The sequence below is a fragment of the Somniosus microcephalus genome, chromosome 28 (assembly GCF_052327205.1).
Source record: "Somniosus microcephalus isolate GS21.2 chromosome 28, FLI_Smic_1.0, whole genome shotgun sequence".
NCBI lineage: Eukaryota > Metazoa > Chordata > Chondrichthyes > Squaliformes > Somniosidae > Somniosus > Somniosus microcephalus.
In genome coordinates this window covers 4,676,039-4,695,489 of record NC_141014.1, presented here as the reverse complement: position 1 = coordinate 4,695,489, position 19,451 = coordinate 4,676,039, and the positions used below count along the sequence as shown (strand labels likewise).

At 48.0% G+C, this 19,451-nt stretch overlaps 1 protein-coding gene across 4 annotated transcripts in view; it reads left to right on the top strand.

The window, feature by feature from the left end:
- The first annotated feature begins 240 nt into the window (after positions 1-240).
- tab1 (TGF-beta activated kinase 1/MAP3K7 binding protein 1) overlaps positions 241-19,451 on the top strand; it is a 34,326-nt gene continuing 15,115 nt past the window's right edge. For 3 of the 4 annotated variants that reach the window (XM_085969418.1, XM_085969416.1, XM_085969417.1), the window contains exons 1-5: positions 241-334; positions 903-1,036; positions 15,120-15,270; positions 16,432-16,530; positions 19,260-19,398. In XM_085969418.1, coding sequence (XP_085825544.1) covers positions 302-334; positions 903-1,036; positions 15,120-15,270; positions 16,432-16,530; positions 19,260-19,398 — 556 coding nt within the window. In that variant the 5' untranslated portion in view covers positions 241-301. The remainder of the gene's footprint in view (positions 335-902; positions 1,037-15,119; positions 15,271-16,431; positions 16,531-19,259; positions 19,399-19,451) is intronic. The other variant, XM_085969419.1, reaches the window with a different exon arrangement.

The window sequence follows — 19,451 nt, the reverse complement described above, 5'->3', positions numbered from 1 at the left end:
ATCTATTTCCCGGTGTCTATTTGCCGGGTATCTATTTCCCGGTGTCTATTTGCCGAGTATCTATTTCCCGGTGTCTATTTGCCGAGTATCTATTTCCCGGTGTCTATTTGCCGAGTATCTATTTCCCGGTGTCTATTTGCCGGGTATCTATTTCCCGGTGTCTATTTCCGGGTATCTATTTCCCGGTGTCTATTTGCCGGGTGTCTCATCGCGGCCCCGCCCCCTGAAGTCTCTAGCCCCGCCCTCTTCTGCCAGGAATTTCCTGTCGCGCTGTGACGGGTCGTGACGTATTTCTGCTGCAATGGCGTCGCAGAGGAGACGGGTTGTTCAAAATGTAAGAAAGTGAGAGAGACGGAGAGAAAGAGACAGACAGTGAGAGATAGATAGAGCGAGCCAGATAAAGAGACAGACAGACAGCAGAGAGAGCAGAGCGAGAGAGAGAGATAGATAGATATAGAGAGAGAGAGAGAGAGAGAGACAGCAGAGAGACAGACAGAGCAGAGTGAGAGAGAGAACAGAGGGACAGATAGATAGAGACAGATAGAGAAACAGACAGATAGAGAGAGAGAGAGAGAGAGACAGCAGAGAGACAGACAGACAGAGCAGAGTGAGAGAGAGAACAGAGGGACAGATAGAGAGAGAGAGACAGATAGAGAGAGAGAGACAGATAGAAAGAGAGAGACAGATAGAAAGAGAGATAGAAAGAGAAAGACAGAAAGAGAGAGAGAGAGAGAGAAAGATGGAGGGAGAGCAAGACTGCGGAGAGTGGGTGTTTAGAGACACAGCCCCCCCCCCCCCTAGACAGAGTGCAGGAGGAGAGTGTGTGGTGGCTGCTGTTTTTGGGATTATTGCCCGTCTTCATCATGTTTAGATACTGACGGTTGATTTCCCATCGTGCTCAGGAGCAGACGAGCTGGACAGACGACCTCACCGTGTGCCAGCTGTCAGGCATCGGTTACGGCACAAACCGTGTATACCAGTTGGATGGAACCAGCACTGAGGGCCACACTTTGGAGGATGGTTGGCTGAGGTTTCGGTGAGTTTCAATTCTGCATCTTGCTGTCATGTCACAATCTGAGAAACAATAATATGAACATACTCTTCCCCCTGCCAGGATCAGCACCAGGCGTATGTAAAAATGCGGTGCCAACCTGGGAAGCTGTAACACAAGACTACATGCATGCTAAAAACCGGAAGCAGCATGCTATAGACAGAGCTAAGCGATCCTACAACCAATGGATCAGATCAAAGTTCTGCAGTCCTGCCACATCCAGTCATGAATGGTGGTGGACCATTAAACAACTAACAGGAGGAGGAGGCTCCATAAATATCCCCATCCTCAGTGATGGTGGAGCCCAGCACGCAAGTGCAAAAGGCAAGGCTGAAGCGTTTGCGACCATCTTCAGCCAGAAGTGCCGAGTGAATGATCCTTCTCGCCCTCCTCCTGAGGTCCCCACCATCACAGAAGCCAGCCTTCAGCCAATTCGATTCACTCCACGTGATATCAAGAAACGGCTGAGCGCACTGGATACAGCAAAGGCTGTGGGCCCCGACAACATCCCGGCTATCGTGCTGTAGACTTGTGCTCCAGAACTAGCCGCGTCTCTAGCCAAGCTGCTCCAGTACAGCTACAACACTGGCATCTATCCGACAAAGTGGAAAATTTCCCAGTTATGTCCTGTCCACAAAAAGCAGGTGCAATCCAACCCGGCCAATTACCACCCCATCAGTCTACTCTCAATCATCAGCAAAGTGATGGAAGGTGTCATCGACAGTGTTATCAGGTGGTACTTACTCACCAATAACCTGCTCACCGATGCTCAGTTTGGGTTCTGCCAGGACCGCTCGGCTCCAGAACTCATTATAGCCTTGGTCCAAACATGGACAAAAGAGCTGAATTGCAGAGGTGAGGTGAGAGTGACTGCCCTTGACATCAAGGCAGCATTTGACCGGGTGTGAAATCAAAGAGTCCCAATAAAATTGAAGTCAATGGGAATCAGGGGGGGGAAGTCTCCACTGGCTGGAGTCATACCTAGCACAAAGGAAGAGGGTTGTGGGTGTTGGAGATCAATCATCTCAGCCCCAGGACATCACTGCAGGAGTTCCTCAGGGCAGTGTCCTAGGCCCAACCATCTTCAGCTGCTTCATCAATGACCGTCCCTCCATCATAAGGTCAGAAATGGGGATGTTCGCTCATGATTGCACAATTTGCAACTGCTCAGATAATGAAGCAGTCCATGCCTGTATGCAGAAAGGTGTAGGGCCGAAGGAGGTTACAGAGATAGGGAGGGGTGAGGCCATGGAGGGATTTGAGCACGAGGATGAGAATTTTAAAATCGAGGTTTTGCCAGACCAGGAGCCAATGTAGGTGCGTGTTAAGATACGGACAGCAGAGTTTTGGATGATCTCAAGTTTGTGGGAGGCCGGCCAGGAGTTGTTGAGTATTGGAATTGTCAAGTGTGGGAGTAACAAAAGTATGGATAAGTGTTTAAACAGCAAATGAGCTGAGGCAGGGGTGGAGACGGGCGATGTTCTAAAGGTGGAAACAGGCACTCTTGGTGATGGAGATGATATGTGGTAGGGAGAGGGATGGAGTCAGTGGGAACAGAAGTTGTGGGGACTGAAGACAATGGCTTCGGTCTTCCCAATATTTAATTGGAGGAAATTTCTGCTCATCCAGTCCTGGATGTCGGACAAGCAGTCTGACAACTCGGAGGCAGTGGAGGGGTCGAGAGGTGGTGGTGAGGTAAAGCTGGGCATCGTCGGCGTACATGTGGAACCTGACATCTTGTCTTCGGTTCACCAATCGCCTCTCTCTCCAAAGAGGATGTAGTTATCTGTTTAAGACGCTCCTTAAAACCTACCTCTTTGACCAAGCTTTTGGCCATCCGTCCATATATCTCCTTATGTGGCTCAGCGTCAAATTTTATCTTCCATTCCTGTAAAGTGCCTTGAGATGTTTCACTATGTTAATGGCGCTGTGGGCAGGTGATTTATCTTGAGTTTTGTAAACCTCATCCCAAGGGTGTTTCACACTTGTACCGTCCCTGAAATTTGAATCTTAGGAACAGAAGTCGGCCATTGAGCCCCTAAAGCCTGTTCTGCCATTCAATGAGATCATGGCTGGTCTGTGGCCTAACTCCACATACCCGCCTTTGCCCCATATTCCTTAATACCTTTTAAATCTCGGATTTAAAATTAGCATTTGACCTAGCATCAATTGCCATATGCGAAAGAGACTTCCAAACTTAGAATCATAGAAATTTACTGCACAGAAGGAGGCCATTCGGCCCATCGTGTCTGTGCCAGCCGACAAAGAGCTCTCCGGCCTAATCCCACTTTCCAGCTCTTGGTCCGTAGCCCTGTAGGTTTCGGCACTTCAACTGCACATCCAAGTACTTTTTAAATGTGATGAGGGTTTCTGCCTCTACCACCCTTTCAGGCAGTGAGTTCCAGACCCCCACCACCCTCTGGGTGAAAACATTTCTCCTCAAATCCCCTCTAAACCTCTGACCAATTACTTTGAATCTATGCCCCTGGTTATTGACCCCTCTGCTAAGGGAAATTGGTCCTTCCTATCCACTCTATCTAGGCCCCTCATAATTTTATCCACCTCAATTAAATCTCCCCTCAGCCTCCTCTGTTCCAAAGACAACAACCCCAGCCTATCCAATCTTTCCTCATAGCTAAAATTCCCCAGCCCAGGCAACATCCTCGTAAATCTCCTCTGCACCCCCTCTAGTGCAATCACAGCCTTCCTGTAATGTGGTGACCAGAACTGCACGCAGTACTCTAGCTGTGGCCTAACTAGTGTTTTATACAGTTCAAGCATAACTTCCCAGCTCTTATATTCTATGCCTCGGCTAATAAAGGCAAGTATCCTGTACGCCTTCTTAACCACCTTACCTACCTGTCCTACCTTCAGGGATCTGTGGACATGCACTCCAAGGTCCCTCTGTTCCTCAACATTACTCAGTGTCCTACCATTTAATGTGTATTCCCTTGCATTGTTAGCCCTCCCCAAATGCATTACCTCGCACTTCTCCGGATTGAATTCCTTTTGCCACTTTTCTGCCCACCTGACCAGTTGATATCTTCCTGCACTCTAAAGCTATCTTCCTCAGTATCAACCACACAAGCCAATTTTTGTATCATCTGCAAACAACTTAATCATGCCCCCTACGTTGAAGTCTAGATCATTGATATATACCACAAAAAGCAAGGGACCTAGTACTGAGCCCTGCGGAACCCCACTGGAAACAGCCTTCCAGTCACAAAAACACCCGTCACCCATTACCCTCTGCTTCCTGTCTCCGAGCCAGTATTAAATCCAACTTGCCACTTTCCCTTGGATCCATGGGCTTTTACGTTTTTGACCAACCTCCCATGGGGGACCTTGTCAAAGGCCTTGCTAAAATCTGTAAACTACATCAAATGCAGTACCCTCATGAACCCTCCTTGTTACCTCCTCAAAAAATTCAACCAAAGGTTGTAATCTCTGGATTACTCCCAGTGCCACGTGCTAGTGAGTATAGGAATAGGAGGATAGAGCAGATGAATGCATGGCTAAAGAATTGGTGCAGGAGGGAGGGCTTTAGTTTCCTGGATCTCTGGGTCTGCTTCTGGGGAAGGTGGGACTTGTACAAGTCGGACAGGTTGCACCTGAACCAGAACGGGACAAATATCCTTGAGGAGAGAAATAACAACAGAAAATGCTGGAAAAACTCAGCAAGTCAGGCAACATCCGTGGAGAGAAATTTGAGTTGACGTTTCGGGTTTGACCCTTCTTCAAAACTGGAGAGAAAAGGAACTAGATCGAAGGCAGGGCTGCGATCGGACAAAAGAATAAAAGAACCAAAAGAAGTAAAAGAGATTAGAAGCTAGACGAGATGGTAATAGGCTGTGATTAGGTGTAAAGTGTACTGGCAGGGCAAAAGATAGCTGCCAGGTGTGAGAGAGAAACAAAAGGAAAGTGGGGGGGAGAAAGGAAAGGAGTGGAAAAATATAAGTGAAAATGAAATAGGGGCCGAGGTTATGATCTGAAATTGTTGAACTCGATATTGAGTCCGGAAGGCTGCAGAGTGCCTAATCGGAAGATGAGGTGCTGTTCCTCGAGTTTACGTTGAGCTTCCGTGGAACAGTACAAGAGGCCAAGGACGGTGAGGTCCGAGTGGGAATGGAGCGGTGAATTGAAATGACAGGCGACCGGAAGCTCGGGGTCACCCTTACGGACTGAACGGAGGTGTTCCGCAAAGCGGTCACCCAATCTGCGTTTGGTCTCCCCAATGTAGAGGAGACCGCATCGTGAGCAGCGAATACAGTATACTAGATTGCGAGAAGTACAAGTAAATCGCTGTTTCACCTGGAAGGGGTGTTTGGGGCCCTGGACAGTGGGGAGGGGGGAGGTATAGGGGCAGGTGTTACATCTCCTCCGCTTGCACGGGAAGGTGCCAGGCGAAGGGGAAGGGCTGTTTGGGGTGATAGAGGAGTGGACTAGGGTGTCTCAGAGGGAGCGGTCCCTACGGAATGCTGAAAGGGGAGGGGAGGGGAAGATACGTTTGGTGGTGGGATCACTTTGGAGGTAGCGGAAATGCCGGAGGATGATCCGTTGAATGTGGAGGCTGGTGGGGTGAAAGGTGAGGACAGGGGGAACCCTATCGTGGTTCCGGGAGGGAGGGGCAGGGGTGAGGGCAGAGGTGCGGGAGATAGAACTGACACGGTCGAGGGCAGTGTCAACCACGGTAGAGGGGAATCCTCGGTTGCGGAAAAAGGAAGACATGTCTGAAGCACTGGTGTGGAAGGTGGCATCGTCGGAGCAGATACGGCGGAGGCGGAGAAACTGGGAGAATGGAATAGAGTCCTTACAGGAGGCGGGGTGGGAGGAAGTGTAGTCCAGGTAGCTGTGGGAGTCAGTGGGCTTGTAGTAAATATTGGTCGATAACCTATCCCCAGAGATGGAGACGGAGAAGTCGAGGAAGGGAAGGGAAGAGTCAGAGATGGACCATGTGAAGGTGAGGGAAGGGTGGAAATTGGAGGCAAAGTGAATGAAATTGTCAAGTTCGGGGCGAGAGCAGGAAACGGCACCGATACAGTCATCAATGTATCGGAAAAAGAGGTGAGGGAGGGGACCCGAGTAGGACTGGAACAAAGATTGTTCCACATAGCCCACGAAAAGGCAGGCATAGCTAGGACCCATGCGGGTACCCATGGCAACACCTTTGATTTGGAGGAAATGAGTGGAGTTAAAGGAGGTTTGCTAGTACTGTTCGGGGGGGTTTAAACTAACTTGGCAGGGAGATGGGATACAGAGTGGAGCTATAATAGGGGGTGATGTACAGCCAAATATAGAGGAAAAAACAAGTCAGTCTGGAAGGCAGAGCAAATATGTAACGGCACAAGGGAGTAGGGCAAGGCTGGATGGCATTTATTTTAATGCAAGGAGTCTTGTGAATAAGGTGGATGAACTGAAGTTGTTGATGAACACATGGGAGTATGATATTGTTGCTATCACGGAGACATGGTTGATGGAGGGGCAAGATTGGCAGCTCAATATTCCGGGGTATAGAATCTTCAGGCGAGACGGGGGGTGGGGGGGGGGTTAAAAAGAGGAGGGGGTGTCGCAATATTAATTAACGAGTCAATTACTGCTGTAAGGAGGGATGATATATTAACAGGTTCCTCTAATGAGGCCATATGGGTAGAACTTAAAAACAAAAAGGGGGCAAGCACTTTGCTGGGAGTGTACTATAGGCCCCCAAACAGTCAGGGGGAGATAGAGGAACAGATATGTAGGCAAATCTCAGAGAAGTGTGCAAATAATAGGGTAATAATAGTGGGGGATTTCAACTTCCCCAATATTAACTGGGACAGTCAGAGTGTGAAAGGCTTAGAGGGTGCAGAATTCTTAAAGTGCATCCAGGAGAGCTTTTTGAGCCAGCATGTAGAAAGTCCTACAAGAGAGGGGGGCGGTACTGGACCTAATTCTAGGGAATGTAGCCGGGCAAGTGGTAGAAGTGTTAGTAGCTGAGCACTTTGGTGACAGTGACCATAATTCGGTGAGATTTAAGGTAGTCATGGAAAAGGACAAGGATGGACCGGAAATAAAGATTCTAAATTGGGGGAAGGCCGATTTTAATATGATAAGGCAGGATCTGGCCAATGTGGACTGGGATCAGCTACTTGAAGGAAAATCCACATTGGAGCAATGGGAGTCTTTCAGAAAGGAAATTGAGAGAGTACAATGGCAACATGTTCCCGTAAAGGTCAAGGGTGGGACCAACAAGCCCAGGGAACCTTGGATGTCAAGGGATATACGCGAATGGATTAGGAAAAAAAGGGGGCTTTTGGCAGATACAAAGGACTAAAGACAGAGGAAGCCCTAGAGGAGTATAAAAAGTGCAGGGGGATACTTAAAAAAGAAATTAGGAGAGCGAGGAGGGGCCATGAAATAACACTGGCGAGCAATATAAAGGAAAATCCTAAGGTGTTTTATATAAGTACTAGCTGGGGGAGCCCGGCGGTGCCGAGGCTTTCTCGAGGGCATGTTGTTGTTGGAAGAGAGAGAGGGAGCGACTGGGGGGAAGAGAGAGAGGGAAGGAGAGAGAGAGAGGGAATGAGAGAGAGGGAAGGAGAGAGAGAGAGGGGGGGAAGGAGAGAGAGAGAGAGGGGGGGAAGGAGAGAGAGAGAGAGGGGGGGAAGGAGAGAGAGAGAGAGAGGGGGAAGGAGAGAGAGAGAGATGGAAGGAAAGAGAGAGAGAGATGGAAGGAGAGAGAGAGAGGGAAGGAGAGAGAGGGAAGGAGAAAGAGAGGGAAGGAGAGAGGGAGAGAGAGAGAGAGAGGGAAGGAGAGACAGATTGGGAGTCTGAGAGAGAGAGATGGAGAAGTGAAATCCCTGTTCTATGCGGACGACCTGGTTCTGCTGTCTCCCACAGAACAGGGATTACAGCAACAACTAGACCTACTCGACAAATACTGCCAAAATTGGGCTCTAACAGTAAATCTAAAGAAAACCAACATCATGATTTTTCAAAAAAGGCCCAGATGTCAGGAAAACAAATACCAGTTTACCCTCAGTGACACCACTATAGGACACACTATGAGCTACACCTACCTTGGTCTAACTATTACAGCATCAGGGAGCTTCAACATAGCAGTGAATGCACTAAAAGAAAAAGCCCGAAGAGTCCTATATGCAATAAAAAGAAAATTCTACAACATCCAAATCCCAATCAAAATCTGGCTCAAAATATTTGACAGCATAATCCTGCCCATTGCACTGTACGGTAGTGAAGTATGGGGCCCGCTAAATCACCAAAGCTACACTAAATGGGAAAAACACACAATAGAAGCCCTACATGCAGAATTCTGCCGAAGCATCCTTCGCATCCAAAGAAAAACGCCAACAAATGCATGCAGAGCCGTACTAGGCAGATACCCACTGATAATAAACATCCAAAAACGAGCACTAAACTTCCTAAATCACCTCAAATCTAGCTCCCCAGACACCCTTCATTTCAAAGCCTTTCAGACCCAAGAGCTAAACCCAGAAAAGAGTCCCCTGAGTCAGCTGCTACTGAAACTAAGTACTCAGCCGGACCCTGACCAGCCCCAGACCAACACAGCCGTCCAAACACCAATCCGAGTGAACCAAATCATTAAAAAATGCAAAGAAACCTACCTGGAACATTGGAACAAAATAACCGAAAGCCAAAGCAGATTAGAATGTTACCGGGCCCTAAAAAGAGAATATAAACTGGCAGACTACCTCACGACCATCAGAGACACAAAACAGAGACAGACCCTCACCAGGTACAGACTAAGCGACCACCAACTGGAAATTGAAAAAGGCAGATACAAGAAATCCTGGCAGCCTAGAGAGAATAGAATATGCGATCAATGTCTGGCCGGCGAGGTTGAAACAGAAATGCATTTCCTCCTAAAATGCGAAAAATTCAACACATCAAGAAACATATTATTCAACAAGCTAAGCCAAACAACCCCAGATTTCAAGGAATTGGATGACCTGTCAAAATTGAGATTAGTCCTGGGAGAAGGAGACAGACCATACCTTGGGGCCAAATATGTAACAACATGTCACAACCTGAGGACTGTTTAAAATTAAGACTGTTTAAAATTAATATTGAACGTACCAAATGAAGTACAAAGACTGTTTAAAATTAATATTGTTTAAAAGTAATATTGTATGTACCCAACAAATGTCAAATCGATTGACACCTACAGAATGTTTGAAAATGTACCTTTTTGCTATGTAAGCTTTGGCAATATGGTTCTCTGTAAACTTTCATGCCAATAAAGCATTTGAATTTGAAAAATTTGATTGGGAGTGTGAGAGAGAGAGACTGGGAGTGAGAGAGATTGGGAATGTGTGAGAGAGAGAGACTGGGAGTGTGAGAGAGAGAGACTGGGAGTGTGAGAGAGAGAGACTGGGAGTGTGAGAGAGAGAGACTGGGAGTGTGAGAGAGAGACTGGGAGTGTGAGAGAGAGAGCGACTGAGGGGTGAGAGAGAGAGATGTGGAGAGAGAGAGAGGGAGAGACTGGGGAGATAGAGAGAGAGACTGAGGGGGGAGAGAGAGAGAGACTGAGGGGGGAGAGACAGAGCGACTGAGGGAGAGAGAGAGAGAGAGAGACGGGGGAGAGAGAGGAGAGAGACTTTTTCGAGGGCATGTTGTTGTTGGAAGAGAGAGAGCGAGTGGGGGGGGGGAAGAGAGAGAGAGAGAGAGCGAGTGGGGGGGGCGGTGCAGAGGCTTTTTTGAGGGCATGTTGTTGGAAGAGAGAGAGGGAGCGACTGGGGGGAGAAATGTGCCAGAGGACTGGAGAACAGCTAACGTAGTACCATTATTCAAGAAGGGTAGTAGGGATAAGCCAGGGAATTATAGGCCAGTGAGCCTAACATCAGTGGTAGGGAAATTATTGGAAAAAATTCTGAGTGACAGAATTAGTCTCCACTTGGAGAGGCAAGAATTAATTAGGGATAGCCAGCATGGCTTTGTCAAGGGAAGATCATGTCTGACCAATTTGATTGAATTTTTCGAGGGGGTGACTAGGTGTGTGGATGAGGGTAGTGCAGTGGATAAGGCTTTTGATAAAGTCCCGCATAGGAGACTGGTCAGGAAGGTAAGAGCCCATGGGATCCAGGGTGCCTTGGCACATTGGATCCAAAACTGGCTTAGTGGCAGAAGGCAGAGGGTGATGGTGGACGGTTGTTTTTGTGACTGGAAGCCTGTGTCCAGTGGGGTACCGCAGTGATCGGTGGTGGGTCCCTTGCTGTTTGTGGTCTACATTAATGATTTGGATGTGAATGTAAAAGGTATAATCAGTAAGTTCGCAGATGACATGAAAATTGGTGGGGTGGTAAATAGCGAGGAGGGAAGCCTCAGGCTACAGGACGATATAGATGGGTTGGTCAGATGGGCGGAACAGTGGCAAATGGAATTTAACCCTGAAAAGTGTGAGGTGATGCATTTTGGACGGACTAACAAGGCAAGGGAATACACAATGAATGGTAAGACCCTAGGAAAGACAGAGGATCAGAGGGACCTTGGTGTGCATGTACATAGATCCCTGAAGGCAGCAGAACAGGTGGATAAGGTGGTTAAAAAGGCATATGGGATTTTTTTATTCATTGATGGGATGTGGGCGTTGCTGGCTGGCTAGGCCCGCATTTAGTGCCCATCCCTAATTGCCCTTGAGAAGATGGTGGTGAGCCGCCTTCTTGAACCGCTGCAATCCATATGGTGTAGATACTTGCCTTCATTAGCCGAGGCATAGAATATAAGAGCAGGGAGGTTATGATGGAGGTGTACAAAACGCTGGTAAGGCCACAGCTGGAGTACTGTGTGCAGTTCTGGTCGCCACACTATAGGAAGGATGTGATTGCTTTGGAGAGGGTGCAGAGGAGATTCACCAGGATGTTACCTGGGCTGGAGCACTTCAACTATGAAGAAAGACTGGACAGGCTGGGGTTGTTTTCCTTGGAGCAGAGAAGGCTGAGGGGGGGGGACCTGATTGAGGTGTACAAAATTATGAGGGGCATAGATAGGGTAGATAGAAAGGAACTTTTCCCCTTAGTAGAGGGGTCAATAACAAGGGGGCATAGATTCAAGGTAAGGGGCAGGAGATTTAGAGGGGATTTGAGGAAAAACTTTTTCACCCAGAGGGTGGTTGGAATCTGGAACTCACAGCCTGAAAGGGTGGTAGAGGCAGGAACCCTCACAACATTCAAGAAGCTATTTGGATGAGCACTTGAAATGCCATTGTATACAAGGCTACGGACCAAATGCTGGAAAATGGGAGTAGAATAGACAGGGCTTGATGGCCGGCGTGGACGCGATGGGCCGAAGAGCCTCTTTCTGTGCTGTATGACTCTATGACTTCTACCACCCTTTGTGTGTAGAAGTGTTTCCTGACTTCACTCCTGAAAGGTCTGGCTCTAGTTTTATAAATGTAAGGTGGTGTTATCCCCGTTGATACTCTGTGCTCGAGTGCCCTTTCCTGGGAACTCATTACTCTGGGTGAAAGAGTTGCTCCTTACTTCCCTTGTTACTCCTGAGAAAGTTGCGCAGGAGAATGGGGTCCTACCCTCGGTGTGTGTGGCACTGCTCTGGCACACACTCCTGTTGAACATGATGGCACTGACCTCATTAGCAACACTCACCTTGGCACACTTCCCTCTTTCGTGTTGTGGCACTGGGGCCATCAGGAGCACACACCCTGGCCTGCACTCCTGCTTGGTGACAGGAATAGGTTATTAGACCCCAGTGGGGTCAGTACCTGGGATACAGACAGCAACAATATGAATGTCTTTCTATTCCTGTTTCTGATGAATACAGTTGCAGGCAGTTAATCAATGTTGTGATGGAGACTATAAGCCTTAAAGAGGAAATTTCTGTATTCGATTCATGTATATGACTTTATATAACGTGGCATGAATTAAAGGTGGGCTTCAGATTAGCTGCTTCGTTGAAGAAATTTTTTGTCTTGATCAAGAAGTAGCCAATATACAAAATCACCTGGGGATAACTCTCTCTCTCTCTCTCCCCCAGCTAATTTTCGTAGTTTGTTGGTGTTACGTATGTTGATAAATTAACATCATCAGTATCCACACCTGCTGGATACTCGCACTCGCCACACGTCCTGGCAGCTGGTCCCAGGGGCCGACCACTCTACGAAAAGGACTTCCTGCCACCCAACTTGTATCTTAGAATCTTACAGCACAGAAGGAGGCCATTCGGCCCATCGTGCCAGTGCCGGCTCTTTGAAAGATCTCTCCAATTAGTCCCACTCCCCTGCCCTTTCCCCATAGCCCGGAAAATGTTTATCCATCTCCCTTTTGAAAGTTATTATTGAATCTGCTTCCACCTCTTCTCTGAGGAGAACAACCCCAGCTTCTCCAGTCTCTCCATATAACTGAAGCCCCTCATCCCTGGTACCATTCTAGTAAAAATCTCTGCACCGGGATAGGAATAGGGCCACTGAGGGATGGACAGGATAATACCACAGGCAGTGATAGAGAGATGGCAGAAATATTAAATCATTAATTTGCTTCAGTATTTACCAGGGAGATAGAACAGGTGGACATGACATTGGACCATGAGATTAGTAATGAAATAACTGCATTTAAAATAAAAAGAGATATATTAATAAACTAACCAAACTCAAAGAGGAAAAACCCCTGGTGCGGCGCGCGCATTTAAAAAGAATCTAGGGTAGAGATAGCAGAGGCATTACTACACATATTTACTAATTCATTAGAAAAAGGTATAGTGCCAGAGGACTGGCGGATAGCTAACGTAATACCGATATTTAAGAAGGGAAATAGAACATGTCCAGGGAACTATAGACCAGTCAGCTTAACATCAGTAGTAGGAAAAATAATGGAATCCCTACTAAAGGAGAAAATAGAAGAGCATCTAAAATCCAAGAATATAATACTGAATAGACAGTATGGATTTCAAAAGGGAAAGTCTTGCTTGAGCAACCTCTTTGAATTTTTTGAAGAGGTAACAGAGAGACTAGACAAGGGTAATGTAGTAGATGTAATTTATCTAGATTTTCTAAAGGCCTTTGATAAGGTACCATTAATGAATAAGGTCAGAGAATGCAGAATCAGGGGGCAAGTAGCAGAATGGATAGCTACTTGGCTTCAAGGCAGAGAGTCGGGGTAAAAGGACTGGGACCACTGTTGTTCACAATTTATATTAACGATTTGGACTTTGGAATCAAAAACACAATTTCTAAATTTGCGGATGACACCAATTTGGGCGGGGGGGATTGTTAATACTGAGGAGGACTGCAACAAATTACAGGAGGACATTAATAAAGTAGCAGAATGGTCATATAATTGGCAAATGAAGTTCAATACATAAATGTGAGGTATTACATTTTGGTAGGACGAATAGGGAGATCACATTACTTGGAGGGTGCGAGTCTCGGTGGGGTAGAGGAACAAAGGGATCGCGGAGTACAAATACACAAATCACTAAAAGTAGTGACGCAGGTTAACAAGGCCATAAAACAAAGCAAACCAGGCACTGGGGTTTATTTCTAGAGGGATAGAATTGAAAAGTAGTGAAGTTATGCTAAACCTGTATCGAACCTTGGTTAGACCACACTTGGAGTACTGTGTACAGTTCTGGTCGCCATATTATAAAAAGGATATAGAGGCACTGGAGAGGGTGCAGAGAAGATTTACAAGGATGATACCAGAAATGCGAGGATATACATATCAGGAAAGGCTGAACAGGCTGGGTCTCTTTTCTCTTGAAAACAGAAGGCTGAGGGGTGACCTAATAGAGGTCTTTAAAATGATGAAAGGTTTTGATAGAGTGGATACAGAGAGAATGTTTCCACTTGTGGGGAAGAGCATAACTAGAGGCCGTCAATATAAGATAGTCACCAAGAAATCCAATAGGGAATTCAGAAGAAACTTCTTTACCCAGAGAGTGGTGAGAATGTGGAACTCGCTACCACAGGGAGTGGCTGAAGCGAATAGTATCGATGCATTTAAGGAGAGGCTGGACAGGCATATGAGGGAGAAGGGGGATAGAGGGTTACGCTGATAGAGTTAGATGAGAAAAGACAGGAGGAGGCTCGAGTGGAGCATAAACGCTGGCATGGACTGGGCTGAATGGCCTGTTTCTGTGCCGTATATCCGATGTAATCCTCTCCAAGGCCTTGACATCCTTCCTAAAGTGTGGTCCCCAGAATTGTCCACGATTCTCCAGCTGAGGCTTAAGCAGTGATTTATAAAGGTTTAATATAACTTCCTTGCCCTCAGTTCTCCCCTGGTTATCCAGCTAGCCATTGTCCCCTGACTCTGCATTCTCTGACCTTATTCATTCGTGGTACCTTATCCACAGACAGAACCTATTCCCTTCATTATTTTAAAGACCTCACTCAAGTCCCCTCCTAGTCTACACTCTTGCAAAGTAAGAAGTCCCAGCTCTCAGCCTGTGCTGATAACTAAGGGCCCCTTAACCTCGGTGTCAATCGAGTGGCTCTTCTGTGAAGTGTGTCCCGGCCTCGATAGCCGTATGTGAGGGGCCCAAACCTGGACTCGGAGTTCTAGATGTGGGCCGACCAAGGCCTTGTACAAGGAGAGGATTGTACTGCTAATTGAAGATTTAATTATCCTAGATATACATCCTAACACTCCCTTTACTTGGGCAACAGAACCCACATCCGCCCGAAGACTCTTCCTATCCAAGGTGCTAATTGTCACTCGTATCTGTGTGTAATTAGCGCTCTTGTGTGTCGTTTCCCCCCCTCCCCTGCCCCCGGTGCCTTCATCCAGACCGTTACCATCGCCGGTGAAGATGGACGGCACCGACACTGACCACTGTTGAACTCCACCAGTGTCTGCTCCCCACACGCGGCTCCGTCCATTAACAACTGCCCTGTGTCTGTGCGAACACAGCAATTCACTGTCCAGCCCAAGAACGTCGCACCCTTCTGCCACTGGAAGCTCTTTCCCCTTATTTACTCTATCAAAACCCTTCATGATTCATGTCTGTGATTGCGTTACTTGGGGTTCTCCAATGTTCCACATTCAGGCAGCTGTCACTCAGAATCCAGCTGACTTAAATGCGTTTCTCCCTCCAGTGAGGACGAATGTTTCCTCTACGGGGTCTTCAACGGATACGACGGAAGTCGAGTCTCGAAGTTTGTGACACAGAGGCTGACGGCAGAGCTGTTGCTGGGACAGCTGACACTGAGTCACAATGACGCTGATGTACGCAAGGTGCTATTGCAGGTATTGTGACCTCTTCACGGTGTCAGGGGAGCCTAGACAAACAGGCACATTAATCTGGTCACCGGGGCCTACATTAAACCCACTGACTGGGTTAAATAACCTGGCCACGGGAGTTTAATATAACACCCAGGGCAGGAACAGCACGGGTTAGATACAGAGTAAAGCTCCCTCTACACTGTCCCATCAAACATTCCCAGGGCAGGTACAGCACGGGTTAGATACAGAGTAAAGCTCCCTCTACACTGTCCCATCAAACACACCCAGGGCAGGTACAGCACAGGGTTAGATGCTGAGTAAAGCTCTCTCTACACTGTCCCATCAAACACACCCAGGGCAGGTACAGAACAGGGTTAGATACAGAGTAAAGCTCCCTCTACACTGTCCCATCAAACACTCCCAGGGCAGGTACAGCACAGGTTAGATACAGAGTAAAGCTCCCTCTACACTGTCCCATCAAACACTCCCAGGGCAGGTACAGCACGGGTTAGATACAGAGTAAAGCTCCCTCTACACTGTCCCATCAAACACTCACAGGGCAGGTACAGCACGGGGTTAGATACAGAGTAAAGTTCCCTCTACACTGTCCCATCAAACACTCCCAGGGCAGGTACAGCACGGGTTAGATACAGAGTAAAGCTCCCTCTACACTGTCCCATCAAACACTTCCAGGACAGGTACAGCACGGGGTTCGATACAGAGTAAAGCTCCCTCTACACTGTCCCATCAAACACTCCCAGGGCAGGTACAGCACGGGTTAGATACAGAGTAAAGCTCCCTCTACACTGTCCCATCAAACACTCCCAGGACAGCTACAGCACGGGTTAGATACAGAGTAAAGCTCCCTCTACACTGTCCCATCAAACACACCCAGGACAGGTACAGCACGGGTTAGATACAGAGTAAAGCTCCCTCCCATTCAGTGTACCATTCGTCCAAGCTCAGGTGGGTGCCAGTGTGCACAATGTGACATTTCCCACGCTGCCATCCTGAGGTCTCTGAGTGAGACTGCTCGTTCGTTGCTGAGTTGTGAGCCCCTGTCTGTGCCGGAGTGATGAAAGCTGCTCCAGATGTATGTGCCATGGGATCCTTGCAGCCGGCAGCGTTGAAAGGAGTGGGTGAGTGGCCGCACAGTCTGAGGCCTGTTTGTTCTCTTCTCCACAGGCCTTTGACGTGGTGGAACGCAGTTTCTTTGAATCAATCGATGACTCTCTGGCAGAAAAGGCCAACCTGCAGGCTCAGCTTCCTGAAGTAAATCGCAACGTGTGTGTTTATTGATGTATCCATCTGTGTATCACTTAACATCGGCCTGTTGGGACAATGTCAATTGTCTGTTCACGATGTGTTGGTATCACATCACATGATTGTCAGATAGTCACAAGTCCGCCATTCAGTGCACAGCGAGTTCCTGATCGCGGCCTGGGAGATAGCAAGGAGAATTTGACTCCTTCTTGGCCTATTTATAGCAGTTGGACCATGCAGCTTTAAGAGGGCGGAGAAGTTTAATCTTAGCACCATCTCTCTCAACCCATCCACTGCCTCTGATTTGTCACATGAGAACATAAGTAAGAGCAGGAGTTGGCCATACGGCCCCTCGAGCCTGCTCCGCCATTCAATAAGATCATGGCTGATCATCGACCTCAACTCCACTTTCCCTCGATTCCCCTAGGGTCCATAAATCTATCGATCTCAGCCTTGAATATACTCAAAGACTCAGCATTCACAGCCCTCTGGGGCAGAGAATTCCAAAGATTCACAACCTTCTGAGTGAAGAAATTCCTCCTCATCTCGGTCTTAAATGACCGACCCCTTATCCTGAGACTATGACCCCTAGTTCTAGACTCTCCAGCCAGGGGGAAACAACCTCTCAGCATCTACCCTGTCAATCCCCCTCAGAATCTTGTATGTTTCAATGAGATCACGTCTCATTCTTCTAAACTCCAGAGAGTATCGGCCCATTCTACTCAATCTCTCCTCATAGGACAGCCCTCTCATCCCAGGAATCAATCTAGTGAACCTTCGTTGCATCGCCTCCAAGGCAAGTATATCCTTCCTTAGATAAGGAGACCAGAACTGTGCACAGTACTCCAGGTGTGGTCTCACCAAGGCCCTGTACAATTGTAGCAAGACTTCCTCACTCTTATACTCCAACCCCCTTGCAATAAAGGCCAACATGCCATTTGCCTTCCTTTATTTATTATCTTAATGGCAAGAAACTGGAAAGTACTGTCGTACAAAGGGATCTGGGGGTCCTGGTGCACGAAGCTCAAAAAGTTAGTATGCAGGTGCAGCAAGTGATCAAGAAGGCCAATGGAATGTTGGCATTTATTGCTAGGGGAATAGAATATAAAAACAGGGAGGTATTGTTGCAGTTGTACAAGGTATTGGTGAGACCGCACCTGGAATACTGCGTACAGTTTCGGTGTCCATACTTAAGAAAAGACATACTTGCTCTCGAGTCAGTACAAAGAAGGTTCACTCGGTTAATCCCGGGGATGAGGGGGTGGACATATGAGGAGAGGTTGAGTAGGTTGGGACTCATTGGAGTTCAGAAGAATGAGAGGCGATCTTATTGAAACATATAAGATTGTGAAGGGGCTTGATCGGGTGGATGCGGTGAGGATGTTCCCGATGATGGGTGAAACTAGAACTAGGGGGCATAATCTTAGAATAAGGGGCTGTTCTTTCAAAACTGAGATGAGGAGAAACCTCTTCACTCAGAGGGTAGTAGGTCTGGAATTTGCTGCCCCAGAAAGCTGTGGAAGCTACATCATTAAATAAATTTAAAACAGAAATAGATAGTTTCCTAGAAGTAAAGGGAATTAGGGGTTACGGGGAGCGGGCAGGAAATTGGACATGAGTCTAGGTTCGGAACGGTCATGGCCCTGTGGGTAGCGGAGTGGGCCCAGGGGCCGTGTAGCCTGATCCTGCTCCTATTTCTTGTGTTCTAAATCTGTGTTAGATTTCAGGAGATGGTTTTATTCCTGTTCCTGGCTGGGGTGGAGATATCACCTTTTACAGAAGGTAAGTACTGTAGAAAATATAGGGACAGAGTGATCTCCTGGACGAGTTTCGATCGCCGAGATGGGTCGGAGAGGAATTTCCCAGATTTTTTTCTCCCAAATTGGCCATTGGGATTTTTATCTGGTTTTTCGCCTCTCCTGGGAGATCACATGGGTTCGGGTGGGTTGTAGAGTGATAGTAGATTTGAGGTTAGGATCAGATCAGCCATGATCTTATTGAATGGTGGAGCAGGCTCGAGGGGCCGATTGGCCTACTCCTGCTCCTATTTCTTATGTTCTTATCTGGTCATTGTTTGATTGCTGTTTGTGGGAGCTTGCTGTGCACGGATTGCCTGCCGTGTTTCCCACATCGCAGCGGTGGCTGGGCTTCGGGAGAGCCTCGTTGGCTTTGGGTAGTCCCGAACTAATGTGGATAATTCTGGCTGGTGATATTTTTTGACGCTCCCTGGCCACAGATCTCACTTCCTGTGTTGAAATTTTATTTAACAAATTAAACACAAGTTACGACACGACAACCAGCCGCTCGGCCCAACCAGTCCATGTTGTTTATCCTCCACACGGGCACTATCCAAACCCCATGTACCTGCCCCCCCTCCCAAATCCCTTCATCTCCCTTCCGTTCAATCAACTGTTCACCACATTCTTAACCATCAACATTACCTCGGCTTCAATTCCTCCCGCTGGCTGTGCATTCCTCAGCCTCTCATTAACATTCAAAGCCTGCGATCGCCGGCCCTGCCCCTCCCCCCAACCGCTCCCCGCCCCTCCCCCAACCGCCCTTCCGCCCCCACCCCCCCACCCCCGCCCCTCCCCTAACCCCCACTCCCCACCCCTCCCTCACCCAACCCCCACTCCCCGCCCCTCCCCCAACCCCCACTCCCCACCCCTCCCCTCTCCTCCACCTCGCCCCTCTCCGGGCCACTCTGTCCATGTTTGTGTTGTAACTGGTATCTCGTTCTTGCCCCTCAGGGTGTTCCTCACTCCCAGCTTCCGCAGCAGTACCAGAAACTCCTGGAGAAACTGAGTAAAGTTGAACAGGAGATTGCAGGAGGAACAACTGCCATCGTTGCTCTCATTCTCAACAACAAACTCTACATCGCCAACATAGGTAATCTACTGCCCAGTGCTCAGCAACACCACATGGTCCAGCTCTTCTGTTGG